At 38.6% G+C, this 13917-nt stretch overlaps 1 protein-coding gene across 1 annotated transcript in view; it reads right to left on the reverse strand.

The window, feature by feature from the left end:
• ZNF407 (zinc finger protein 407) overlaps window positions 1-13917 on the reverse strand; it is a 412594-nt gene that overhangs the window by 364570 nt on the left and 34107 nt on the right. Inside the window, exon 3 of the mRNA XM_070747444.1 lies at window positions 11174-11288. Coding sequence (XP_070603545.1) covers window positions 11174-11288 — 115 coding nt within the window. The remainder of the gene's footprint in view (window positions 1-11173; window positions 11289-13917) is intronic.

Consider the following 13917-nt stretch of genomic DNA (forward strand, 5'->3'; position numbering starts at 1 on the left):
GTGAACCTATGTCATGATATAGCCTTGTCAATAGCATCAGGGGTGGGCTGCTGCCTGGACGGGGTGTGGGGGGGGAACGCAGTGGGCTAGCAAAAATGGAGCTCCACCCCAGAGCACCCAATTTGCACTGAAAGATGTTGAAAGAAAATTCAGGGCGTCCTGCATAAGTCATGCCAACAGGGTGGTAGTAAAAATTTTGGTAGCCCTTCACTGAATAGAATGAAGTGTCCTAACAGAAAATGTACTATTAATGATTAACAATTGTATGGTTTTGATTATTTGTAGATTTCTCTATTTTCATTACTAATGAATAACTTTCTCAAGCTCAGGAAAACCAACACTTCTGTTGAAATACAGCTTTAAAAAGAAACATGTTTGCGTGAAGAGAAATTTGTCTTCTAAAGCACAGCAAATTATCCTTCTTTTTTTTAAATCTGTTTTTTTAGGAGTAAATTTCCATTTAATACTTGACCAATTTAATATACAGTACTATGCAAACAAGCAATTTATAAGAGAAGAGTTGAAAGGGAATACTTTATTCAAAGTTCTGGAGGATTGAGCTCTTATATACTAACATTGTTTTCCATAGCACTATCTACAGAAAGAATCGGCCCAGACTTTACCATCATTAGCTATAGGAAGTATTCCCTTTATTACTTGGATGTACAATTCCCCTGCTTCACTTTGTTGGGAAGATTTATAATTAATGTAAGAAGAAAAATAGAGTCAGATGAAAAGATCTTGATGGGTAATGTGATTGCTGCTTGCTTCTTTACACTATTTTTTCAAATGTGTTGCTTGTCAGTTAAATTGTGATGTGATTTTTGTCTTCCATAAAAATTACATGACTGTTCTCTTTCTCCAACTGTTTTGATAATGGAGTGGCAGAAAAATGAGGACTATTTGAAATTAAGATACATGCAATTCTCTACAGCAAAACCTAAAAAGGGTCTAGTTCTATTTATTACCCTTCTAATTTGTTTAATCATCCAAATATTTAGACAGGTTATAAAGTTATTTAAACAATAAAAACAAGAAGAAAAAGAAATAGAACAATGTATTCATAAGTTGAATTGGAAGAATATAAAGATAAAACTATATATGAAATAATTTTTCTTCCTTGTTAATTACATCACAAATATTTAGAAATTTAAGACAAACTTGTCCTAATCACAAATCTTATGTTTTGTAACCATTTTCCTGAACTTTTATGCAATGCTCTTTATTAATTTATTGGCTTGCTTCCTTGTTAAAAGCACACAACTCTCCAAATCTCAAGCCATGGCTCATTTTCTCTCTCTTGTCAATCTGAAGAGCTGGGATTTCATTTACTGAAAGTAACCACTTCTTGTTTAAATTGATCATTCCTTTTAAAACCACTTATAATCTTTAGCCCTGGTTTCATGTCTGTTTAATTCGCTTTTATCCTATCTATATCCCTTATTTATAGACCTGGCGGCATAAATGATTCTTCAGACCCTTGAGGAAGGCAGGGAGGATGGGAGAAGTGCGAAACTCTGGGGGCAGTTGATTCCAGATGGCCGGGCCCTCCACAGAGAAGGCTCTTCCCCTCAGTCCCGCCAAACAACATTGTCTAGTTGATGAGAACTGGAGAAGGCTAACTCTGTGGGACCCAATCAGTCGCTGGGACTCATGCGGCAGGAGACAGTCCGGGAAGTAGTCTGGTCCGATGCCACATAGGGCTTTATACATATCACAGATGCTGCAAGGGGCATATGCTCAGCTGTTTTGTGCCAAAATTTATCCACTGAGATAAAAAGGCAATGAAAATTGTTTTAACTATAGAATTTCATTGTAGTTTCCTGTTCAACCCAATTGAATTGCTTAATGGCCAAAACAGAGTTCAGGGAAAAAACAAGCTGGTTGATTCTGTAACTACTGCCACAGTCCCTCTATCAGAGGTGTGTTATTCCTGGTTTGGACCAGTTCACCCGAACCGGTAGCAACTCGCTGGTGACACCACAATGATATCACAGAATCAGTTCAGTCAATGCTGGGTGTCACCATCTTTTTTAAATTAAATTCTTTTTTCCCTACATTTTTTTTCTGGGCTTTTTTTCTTCTGCACATGTGCAGAAGCCATGTTTCCAGCACTGTGTATGTATTATCATTTTGTTTTGGGGGGATTTTTTTGGATTTTTTTCCACTGGACATGCACGAAATGTGGCCACATGGCATGGGAGGAATGGAACCGGCAGAGAGGTAAGTTAGAACCCACCCCTGCCATCTACTTATATGTCACACAAAGGGAACAAGAGTTGCCTGGCATGTTGAGAACCCTGTACTAAGAACTGAAATGATCAGCAACATCTGAGAAAGCTTTTCATGGATCTACTTACCATAACTAAAACTAAGATGGAAATGGAAAAGAGAGATGTTATCGACAGACAGGAAGTAGTTAGAAACCACTTTCCAAAATCTTTTCATTTGTTGCTTTTATTTCTCACAAGACTCACATCGCATAACTTGAAAGCAGTGGAAAACTATTGGTTCTTGTTGTTATTATAAAAAGATAAAATGCCATTGTGGAGATTCAATTCAAATTCTCAAATACAGTGGTACCTAAGAACACCTCTAAGAACTTTTCTAGATAAGTATCAGGTGTTCAAGATTTTTTTGCCTCTTCTCAAGAAACATTTTCTACTAAAGAACCCGAGCCCAGAAAAATTTCCTAGGAAATTTGAGAGCGGTACGAAGGCCCGGCCAGTTTCCTGCCATTCCCCCTGGGTTTCTCTCTCTGGCGCAGTGTATGGGAGGCAGCCTCACGCCGGGTGTATGGGAGGCGTGTGCTCCTCCTCACCACCTCAGAGTCCCTCATTATTTTTAAAAAAGCCTTAAAGTTTTGGATATTTTTGATTCACCTCGCCTTCTTCCTTCAGTAGCGACTGTCCTCCTCTTCTTCTTCCTCCTCCTCCTCCCACCCAAATTCCGAGCTTTTATTTCTTTCCTAATGGTTTTGCATGTATTATTTGTTTTTACATTGATTCCTATGGGAAAAATTGCTTCTACTTACAAACTTTTCTACTTTAAGAACCTGGTCATATAACGAATTAAGTTCTTAAGTAGCGGTACCACTGTATACAAAACCGAAGTTTTAGATCTTTGTGCTACTGTGCATGACCATTCCATCTGCTTCCCCTCAAATAAACTTTTTTCTTCGTTAATTTTTTTAAATTATTCCTGCTTTTTTAAAAATCAAAGTACTTAGGTAACAAGCGCATCCGACTTCTTAAGCAGTGTCCTTGAAAGTCAGAGACCAATGTTGAAACACAGTAAGCCAACTGGTACCTTTTGCTGACTTAATTTGGACAGTGCAAATTTCAGGACTAGATGTTTAAAAATGAGAACTTAAATATAATGCCTGCAAAGTACACTGTAACTATCTTTAGATATATCCATAAATTAGAGATGGGCAATGATTCATTTATTATGCTGCCTGGGTCAGGCACTTAAAAAAATAGGCAGGGTACCATCCTTCTTCTAAATACTTGCCAATGAACATGTTATCTAAAGCGTGTAGCATTTTCCAGCCAAAGATCCTGACTCTTTTTACCAGATCAATGTTTAATCTGATGGGGAAAAGGATGCAGAATAAAATGGAGCATAAATTCAGCCAAGTCCACAAAAAAGAGTCTAAGTTGTTACCTCTTCTACCATGGAGACGTACTATTAAGATTTTGTACAATTTAATAGATAATACATTTTTTCTTGGCGAAAAGGAAGAGAAATCTCATTTTCCTGAAATAAGAATACCTAATTACAATGAATTTTATTGCAATGGCCACTGAGTAAGCTATATTATTATTACAGTATTATTATTATTATTATTATTATTATTATTATTATTATTATTATTAATTATATTTGTATGCCGTCCCTCTCCGTAGACAATCATTTCTATTATTAAATATTCGACATGTTCTTTGCAACAATTGTTTCTATGATTCAATAATGTATTCTGTTTTTCAGAACCATTCTTGTACACACACACACACACACAAAATGCCTTTAGAAGACACAGTACTTGTTCTAGGTGGCATATATATCACAATCACACAGCTACGTGCATCTTTATAATTGCAGTTTGAAAGTGCATTGCATTGGATTATATATAGTGGAGGTCTAAGAATAAATCACCAATAGTGTCCTTAACTCAAATACAAACATATATTCAGCTAAGTATGTACTCTTCATATCTTTTCACTTCAGCAAGTCCAACAAAAGCACTGTCATAACTCAACTGAAGTAGAGGTGGATAAAAATACGATTTTCATACAGCTTTGCAACTAGGAGTTGGCCTTGACTTTTCTGCTTCATTTGCCAAACTGGACACTAGTGAAGCATACTGATAGCTATTCAATAGGAAGATCTTTATGGCACTTCTGCAGCTATGCTCATGTCTTAAACAAAAAACAATTCATGTAAGCCCACCCTCCAAAAACTCCGCGTCCTTACACAGCAACTAACATTAGATGTAGCAGAAAGAGCAACAGATGATCAGACAATAGTATAATATATTAAAATGGTACTCTGCATTAGAGAACTAGTGGATTACAGTGGTCCCTCGATCATCGCGAGGGTTCCGTTCCAGGACCCCTCGCGATGATCGATTTGTCGCGAAGTAGCGGTGCGGAAGTAAACACACCATCTGCGCATGCGCAGATGGTTTTTTTATTTCCACCGCAGCAGCGAGGAGCCGAAGATTGGGTTTCCCCGCCGCCTCGCTGCTGCTGCTTGTCCGCGCGCGTGCCGCCCGCCCCCCCCCCCGCGCTGTTGCTGGGGCCGCTTCTCAGCTGAGAAGCAGCCCTGGGGTTTCCCCCCCGCGCGCGCGTGCCGCCCACCCCCCGCGCTGTTGCTGGGGCCGCTTCTCAGCTGAGAAGCGGCCCTGGGGTTTCCCCCCCGCGCACGCGTGCCGCCCACCCCCCGCGCTGTTGCTGGGGCCGCTTCTCAGCTGAGAAGCGGCCCTGGGGTTTCCCCCCCACGCGCGCGTGCCGCCCACCCCCCGCGCTGTTGCTGGGGCCGCTTCTCAGCTGAGAAGCGGCCCTGGGGTTTCCCCCCCGCGCGCGCGTGCCGCCCACCCCCCGCGCTGTTGCTGGGGCCGCTTCTCAGCTGAGAAGCGGCCCTGGGGTTTCCCCCCCGCGCGCGCGTGCCGCCCACCCCCCGCGCTGTTGCTGGGGCCGCTTCTCAGCTGAGAAGCAGCCCTGGGGTTTCCCCGCGCGCGCGCGCGCGCCGCCCGCCCCCCCCACGCTGTTGCTGGGGCCGCTTCTCAGCTGAGAAGCAGCCCTGGGGTTTCCCCGCGCGCGCGCGCCGCCCGCCCCCCCACGCTGTTGCTGGGGCCGCTTCTCAGCTGAGAAGCAGCCCTGGGGTTTCCCCCGCGCGCGCGCGTGCCGCCCGCCCCCCCACGCTGTTGCTGGGGCCGCTTCTCAGCTGAGAAGCAGCCCTGGGGTTTCCCCGCGCGCGCGCGCGTGCCGCCCGCCCCCCCACGCTGTTGCTGGGGCCGCTTCTCAGCTGAGAAGCAGCCCTGGGGTTTCCCCCCGCGCGCGCGTGCCGCCCGCCCCCCGCGCTGTTGCTGGGGCCGCTTCTCAGCTGAGAAGCGGCCCTGGGGTTTCCCCGCGCGTGTGCCGCCCACCCGCCCACGCCATTGCTCGCGCCTTACCGGGGCAAGAGGGGGAAGACCCAGGGAAGCCTCTGCCCGGCGGGGAAACTCCACCATCTACGCATGCGTGGAAGGGCACGCATGCACAGATGGTGGAGTTTACTTCCGGGTTGAAAACTCGCGATATAGCGTTTCGCGAAGATCGAGATCGCGAAACTCGAGGGACCACTGTATATCTATTTTGAGGAAGCTAACTTTTGCTACAAAGCAGAACTCCCCATTGTTCCCTTTGCCATCCCTAAATACATAGATATTCCAGAGGTTCTACACCAGAGACAATCCATTCAACTAGAAAAACAATATCAGCGAGGAAAAATATAGTACTATACAAGAAATACAGTCGTTTATTTTCCATCATTAGCACATTCAAAAATGAAACCAATCTAATTTACCGTACACATATCATCTTAGCCTGTGTACTTCAAACATATCTCAAAAAATAATCAAGATATGACTTAATGAATATATTATTATCATTATGGTATTTTCCTTTGTTGACTATCAGCCAAATTATCATTGGGTGTCCTCACTGTACTGTGAATATTTCAGATTATTGAATCCACAGAAAGTCTTGTTTTACTTGGTTGCTTCAGCATTGTTTTATTTGGATACAGCTGTGGATATGATGTGTGTAATTAATTTTTCAGTCAAAAATGTGATTCCATGCTACATTTGATTATTTAAATATAAAACAGCTTTAGTTCTCTGAGCCAACCAAAAATAGTGATTTTAATTTATTCCTGCTGCCTGCAATTACTCACAACCATGTATTTTTAAATATTTCCAGCCTATAAAAATTACTAATTTTTGCCACTTGTGTTTATCTGCCTTTAGACTTTGATTTGGATAAATTAAGCTCTCAAGTGTTCCTTGCTTTATGAAACGCTGCATGTTGTACACTTCAACACAAATAAATGACTTCTACCATTAGAGGTTTAAATAATGTAATGTATTTCATGCTCAGCCTGAAGCGGGATTCCAATGAAGTTGCTAATGCACGTAATGATTAAGTGTAACTCAAATACTAACTGTGTTGTTGAAAACATGACAGGCAATAATTTGGTCTATTATATTCTGCCATTTAATTGCCTAGTACAGACATTCTCTGACACTTTATGAAGCAATGATTTACAATTATTCAAGCTGCAAAGGTCAGAAAGTGACATTATAATCATCTACACAGAGATCCCTTCTAAAGCACAAAAAAATAGGTAACATCACACAAAAATAGTTTTAACTGAAGTTTCAACTTTCTATTTAAAGGTTTTTCATAGCCTTAGAACAAACCGTTCACTTACAATACCGTTAAGACATATTTAAAATCCAAATGCACATCTCCCACTCTTCCCAATATTGTTTAAAAATGAATACCCTTTGTTCTTCCAAGACAACACTAAATGTGCTTTTTTTCTTATTATTTTGTTGATCTATGGGTCCACAGCTGAAGAATCTGAAACTAATTCTACAAACATGACAAAACAAAGAGTGACAGAAAAATGCATATGTCTGTAAGGATGAGATGTTTTCACCTCTCTTTCAGACAAGTTTTTTTTAATTTTCGGTGTAACATTTTCAAAATTCAGTCATTCCTAGGAATCATTTAAAAATAAAATACTATAAAAAGCACATTCATAAACACACTGGCAAAACTGCTACCCTCAAAGTCCAAATGAAGTTCAATGTTTAAAAATACTTCTCTAGAAGAAATTTATTTATTTATTTATTTTATTTATTTATTATTTAGATTTGTATGCCGCCCCTCTCCGCAGACTCGGGGCGGCTCACAACAAAGTGAAAACAATTTACAACAAATCTAAATTACTGTTTAAAAATATTTAAAAGACCCCATTTTCTAAACACACATACATACAAACATACCATTCATAAATTGTATATGCCCAGGGGAGATGTCTCAGTTCCCCATGCCTGACGACAAACGTGGGTCTTAAGGAGCTTACGAAAGGCAAGGAGGGTAGGGGCAGTTCTAATCTCTGGGGGGGAGTTGGTTCCAGAGGGCCGGGGCCGCCACAGAGAAGGCTCTTCCCCTGGGGCCCGCCAACTGACATTGTTTAGTTGACGGGACCCGGAGAAGGCCCACGCTGTGGGACCTAATCGGTCGCTGGGATTCGTGCGGCAGCAGGCGGTCTCGGAGATATTCTGGTCCAGTGCCATGAAGGGCTTTAAAGGTCATAACCAACACTTTGAATTGTGACTGGAAGTTGATCGGCAACCAATGTGAGCTGATGTACAACAATAGGTAACACACAAACCCAATAGAAATGAAAACCACAGGCATGTTACCCCCCAAAAAAAGGAAATCTATGTGCTTTGAACTAATGTTCAAAATCTATAACCATTCCTTAATGTAAATATGTATTTCCACGCACTACAAGAATGTATGGCAAGCACATGGGTTGATTTCAAATTATTAAGATATTTTAATTTTAATTTTTTTTCTAACTTTTTCACCTACTGATTTATTTATCTCACTTTAATAAAACTCTTAGAGGTGAAGGAGAAAAAAAATTGTCAGGTTTCTTTAGGAGCTTTATATTTCAAGGAAAAGTATGAAAAAGTAGATGCATTTTAGGTATGCAGCCCGTAAATTTGTTTAAAATCTGAAATACTGAGCAATTCATTGCTTTTAAAATCTCAAAACTGCAAGCTAAGCTTTTTCTCTCATTCCAATACGCATGTTTTGCAAACATAAGTATCTGAAAACCAGTTTAAGTTTGCTAATCTTAGTGCAATCAACAACTTCATGCCCAGACTTCTGAAAATTAAATTTAAATGGTAGCAGTTGGATACGTACTGAAAACAGATCCTTTCTCAAATCAGGGATGTATTTTTCATTCATGAACATAATGCAAAGGAAAACAATCACCACACATCTGCTGACAAGGAAATGAGTAGCAGACGGTTATTTCAAATGCTGGAAGATTAGTAGCTCCCAATCTCTATAGCAAAGTATTTCTACTGTGCAGCTGGAAAAAATTAAATTTAGATTTAAAACAATAAAAGCAACATGCAAAAGCAGTGCTGTGTTTCCTCCATCTTTTATGTTAACTACACAATGTATAAAATCTCTTAATTTTTACCATCACTTCTCCAAGTTTTCTCGTTCCGAGTCAGGTCAGCATTATACTTCAAAGCAATCAAGTTGTATCTTCCATTTGTAATGAGTCATAGTCTTACACTGACAATTCACGTGTCCAAACAGATTATGTAACAACTTGAAAAATTATTTAACCTTCAATCTTATCGAAAGCTTGTCCGATGAATCTAAATGACAGGACAGAATCATAACTACTGAAGAAAAGAAAACATAGTATAGGACCTTCTGTTTGTGACAAAATTACCAAGTTAATTTTCCTGAAAGATCACTTCACCTCTTAAAACATGATTTTTTAAAAAGGTAAATTTATAGCAATTAAAGCTAATGAAGGAATGAAGCATGAGCTGCTTATGTTCGGGAACTAATAGGTCCACTGAGCATTTCTAAGATTATTTAGCTATCAATGATAATGAATTGACATTGTCAGTGGTTTTACTGTACTAGCTCCAAACTGCTAATATGCTACTCATTGCTAGATTTTTTTAATATTGCCATACTTCTACGTATTGGCCTATTTTTATGGTAAAAATAAAGCACATGCTTCCTTTTTGCCACACATTCAAATGCACTAATAGTTGCAGAGTTATTTAGCAAAACTTCAAATAGCCTAGTCCTCTCTTTTTCAAAACCCATTATACATTATACTTTACTGCTAATCTACTCGCTGTTAATGGACTAACATTTATGGTGTATCTTGGACTAAACTGTATTATTATTATTATTATTTTAATTGCAACTGAAGACATACAAATCTAATAAATAATAATAATAATATCCAAAGTAGATTTTGGAGTATCATTCTCATTAAATATGTAAGGCTATTTTGACAACTTTGATATATATTTAAGTGTCCAAAACCAATAAAATAAAGCAATTTCTTTGAAGATATTCACAATGTACTCCTTCACACACGAGATTTAACTAATTACAAAGAGTTACAACTAGACTTTAAAATGGTTCGCTGATTCTGATCCACCATTCCCACTATCCATATACAGACAAATCCAAGTTCCATTTTTCACATGCCCATTAAATATCAGACAAATGGCGGCTTAGTCACAGACCCTGTATGCACAGAACTACTAATCATATAACAAAATAGATAGTTGTCCACATGCAGTAGTTGTAAATATTATTTGTTGCCCAAGGACCAGAGGATAGTCCTCTGTTACTTTATAGTGACAATTTTCATATCAACTTCCAGTGTGTTTGTAAGTAATTTGGTCAGCAACTGTCCAGTGCTTCTTCCCGTCAGATAATCACACCACTCTTGTCAATTTAATGTGCTATTTTTGTGAGAAACATTTGCCTCAGTGAAAAGCATTCTAATTTTCTTTTGAATATTGCACTCACTTTGTTCTGCTAAGAGGTTTAATTGCAAGAGCTGACACGACCAAACTCCAGCTGAAAAATATCCTTAACCACTCACTTTATCATTTTGGTGGGCATTGGGTTTAATTCACTGAACCAACCCTAAACTTTACACTAACCATCAGGCCTCTCCAGCAACTTAAAATGTTTGGAAAAAAACATTTCATGTGGCACATAAATTAGGGTTTTTTTTAAAGCATAATAACACTAAAATACACTTTTAATAAGAGCGCAGTATTAAAACCCACCTCTGAATGTCCTACGCCGTACTATATATGCCATGGCATTTGGAAACCTTTTAAACATTTCTGCTAAATTAATTAGCTTTGGATTAAAGAGTTTCAGGAGCCGCCATTTTAAATGCAATATAGTTGAAGTTCAATTAAACATTATGAATGGTCCATGTGACGAAATAACCATTAAGAAAAAAAGGAAAATGGGAATCATTTCTATGTGTGGCAATACATAAAAAACCTTTAGAAAGTTTTCTTCTATCTCCTGTAATACAAAAAGCTTGTAGCAACAATAGTTTTAGAATCAAATATAACACAAACATGGGATGGGCACAGGAAAACACAGACTACACTGAAGGCTATATTTTTTGAAACACATATGCACATACTTTACATGTGTATTTCTCTCTCTCTCTCTCTCTCTCTCACACACACACACACACACACACACACACACAAACACACACACACCTTTAAAAGGAAATTTACAGTTCTCCCTGGCAATGTGAATGAACATCCTATAATTTAGTCAATTTACAGATTACAGGTTCAAATTGACCTTGTAGCCCATAAAATTGCTCATCTGCGGTACTGGATTAGAAGTAGGAAAAGAATGTCATAACTGTATTTAAGGAATTTACCATAACAATAGGAAGGAGGATATGCATGCATAATTTTAGCCTCTCTTGCTCACATTTCCTCTTTGAACGCTGAAACAATGCATAGCCTGCACTCCTTTCCTGCTAACCAAAGGAGGAACTATTTCAATTTACTCACCCACAGATATGACACTTATATTCCCTCATCCCAAGGTGCCTCTTGACATGGTTTCTGGCATCTCCTAGTTGAGCTGTTGCAAAGTGGCAAATCTTGCACTTGAATGGCTTTGATCCTGAGTAAAATTTAGCATAAAGAAAATCAGAAGCTGAATTAGAATATTATATTACCCTTGGATAAAGAAATCACAATCTGTGGGAGACAAAGCCATTTAAAAAAACCCTTTAAAGGTAAATGTAGAAACCACCCCATATTTAATCTGTTTTAAGAATCTTTCTTAGCCCCTCAAAGAAAAATGCTTATTGCATACGTTTATAACTCCAGGGATACTATTAGGATATTTCTCATTAAGTATACTTGCCAAGAGTTCAAAATCAAAAGTTAAGCAAGAAAGGGGTTTCATTAACAGGCAACGGTATCAATAATTGGAAGATGAGATACTTTTAAAACATTAAAATGGAACAAAAGTTGTTGCACAAAAATTGTCCATTATGAAATGGCCTGGATTTCAGATATCACCAGCTGAAGCTTTCAGTAGGCTCTAGTTACAGTTTCCACAGAACTGTACAACTTAAAACTGCAGAACTGGAAGACTTAAAAATACATTGAAAATGCTCAAGTAGCTTGACTAGCCTGCTACAGCAATTCCCCAAAATCCGAGCCAAGATGTCTAAATGACCACACTCCAAATACAACTGAAGGAGATTTGGTTGGGATGGTCTGATTTGGACTAAGAACTATCTGAAGTTCTAATTAACAGAGAGGTTTTGACAGTCAAAGCAAATTGTAAAAATGGCCTTTAAAGGCTTTAAAATAATTGTGTGAATCAGCACTTAGAAAATATCCGTATGTTTGTCTGATTATTTCAATTCATATTAGAAATAAAATATGCATTTTTTTTCTCCTGAAGGTCACAAGTGTTGCTAATATATAGTAGTTGGAGGAATATGGTAGGTGTTTCTTCAAGACGTTGAAGTCCAATATGTCTCAAATTTGCCTATTATGCAAATGTCATTTTTAGACTTGACTATGATCCATGAGCTTATTTTGTGGCATTGTTGAAAGTTATCATGAAAACTTTGGCCATGCCTATAGCAAATGAAACACTTTGTGGAATAGTTGTAACTAACAACAGAGGGTATTTTAAAAAATTCTTAAAACATATTTAAGTAACTATTTTGCTGTGCCCTTCTTTCTGGCACAAAATAACATCTTAATATTAGATTAGATTAGATTAGATTTATTGGATTTATATGCCGCCCCTCTCCGAAAACTCGGGGCGGCTCACAACAATAATAAAAAACAGTACACAATAACAAATCCAATGCCCACCAATGTAATTACAATTTAAAATTAGTAATTTCTTGAAACAATCCCAATATATATAAAAAACAGGCACACAGTCAATCAATCAACAAAACAGCATGGGCAAGGGGGAGGTGTTTTAGTTCCCCCATGCCTGACGGCAGAGGTGGGTCTTAAGGAGTTTACGAAAGGCAGAGAGGGTGGGGGCAATCCTAATCTCAGGGGGGAGCTGGTTCCAGAGGGTCAGGGCCCCCACAGAGAAGGCTCTTCCCCTGGGTCCTGCCAGACGACATTGTTTAGTCGACGGGACCCGAAGAAGGCCGACTCTGTGGGACCTAACCGGTCGCTGGGATTCATGCGGCAATTCATTGCTATTCATTGCTATTCTTGCTGAGGAAAGAGACACAGGAACAATGATATATTTCTATTGCAATGGCATGAAGTATATGAATGTATAGTGGATAAAATATTATATCTCGATGATTGTTTTATAGTCTGAATTTATGATTATTCTGAAAATTGGAAGTATTGACATTTGGCCTATTATTTATTTCAGGAACAAATTTTAACTGGCTATAACAGATATCCATCATGACATTCACACAAAAGAGTCAAAACTGTCTTGTTCTTTTGTAAAGCAATCAGTCCAAGTAATAAAAGAAAATAAAATAAAATTACATATTGCAATTTTAAATGGCTTTCCAACCAAACTGAGGCAATTATGTCACCACAAAAAAGCAGTTATTAAACCTGGCATGTGTCAGTACTGCAATACTAAGTGGTAACGCATTATTTTAAAGTATTCTTTGACCCTTTCCAACTTTTAAAAGAGCAGCAGATCTCTCTATCCATAAATCCCGGAATTGAAGTTAAGTGTAAGTGCAATATGCTCACAGATTCTTCATATTATGTTTGGGATATGTTTTGTGAAGACCTTCTTCCAATATAGTTAAGCATAATATGAAATATGGGATCTTTAATAAATATACATAAAAGAGTTCGGTTAAGAAAAATGTTACAGTACATCATACTTGATCAATGATCCCTTCTGTGCCCTTGAACACACAATGGCCTCAAAGAAGACTTTGTTTAAATTGAGGATCTCGGCTAAAAAAAATTTAAAGTCTTAAATTTCAATTTAATTCTCAAAAGCTGACAAAAAATGAAGCATTTAATTTTAATCTTCTCACAGAAATAAAAAAGTCAACAGTACTAAGCACAGGCAGACAAGGTTGAATATTTCACAGTTCAATGACAATGAAGCCAGATCTCTTAATACTTCCATTTCGACTGTTCAAAGTAGATGTAAAATATATTTAGCACCTGAACAGTTATATCTAGTCAGCTTTATATGTTTAAATGTCAAAAGCAAGTTGAGTCTGCAGGGAGCAGGAATCACACTGAATCAATCACGCCAGAACATGAAGTTTATTTACATT

Source organism: Erythrolamprus reginae, chromosome 3, assembly GCF_031021105.1.
Source record: "Erythrolamprus reginae isolate rEryReg1 chromosome 3, rEryReg1.hap1, whole genome shotgun sequence".
NCBI classification, from domain to species: Eukaryota; Metazoa; Chordata; class Lepidosauria; order Squamata; family Dipsadidae; genus Erythrolamprus; species Erythrolamprus reginae.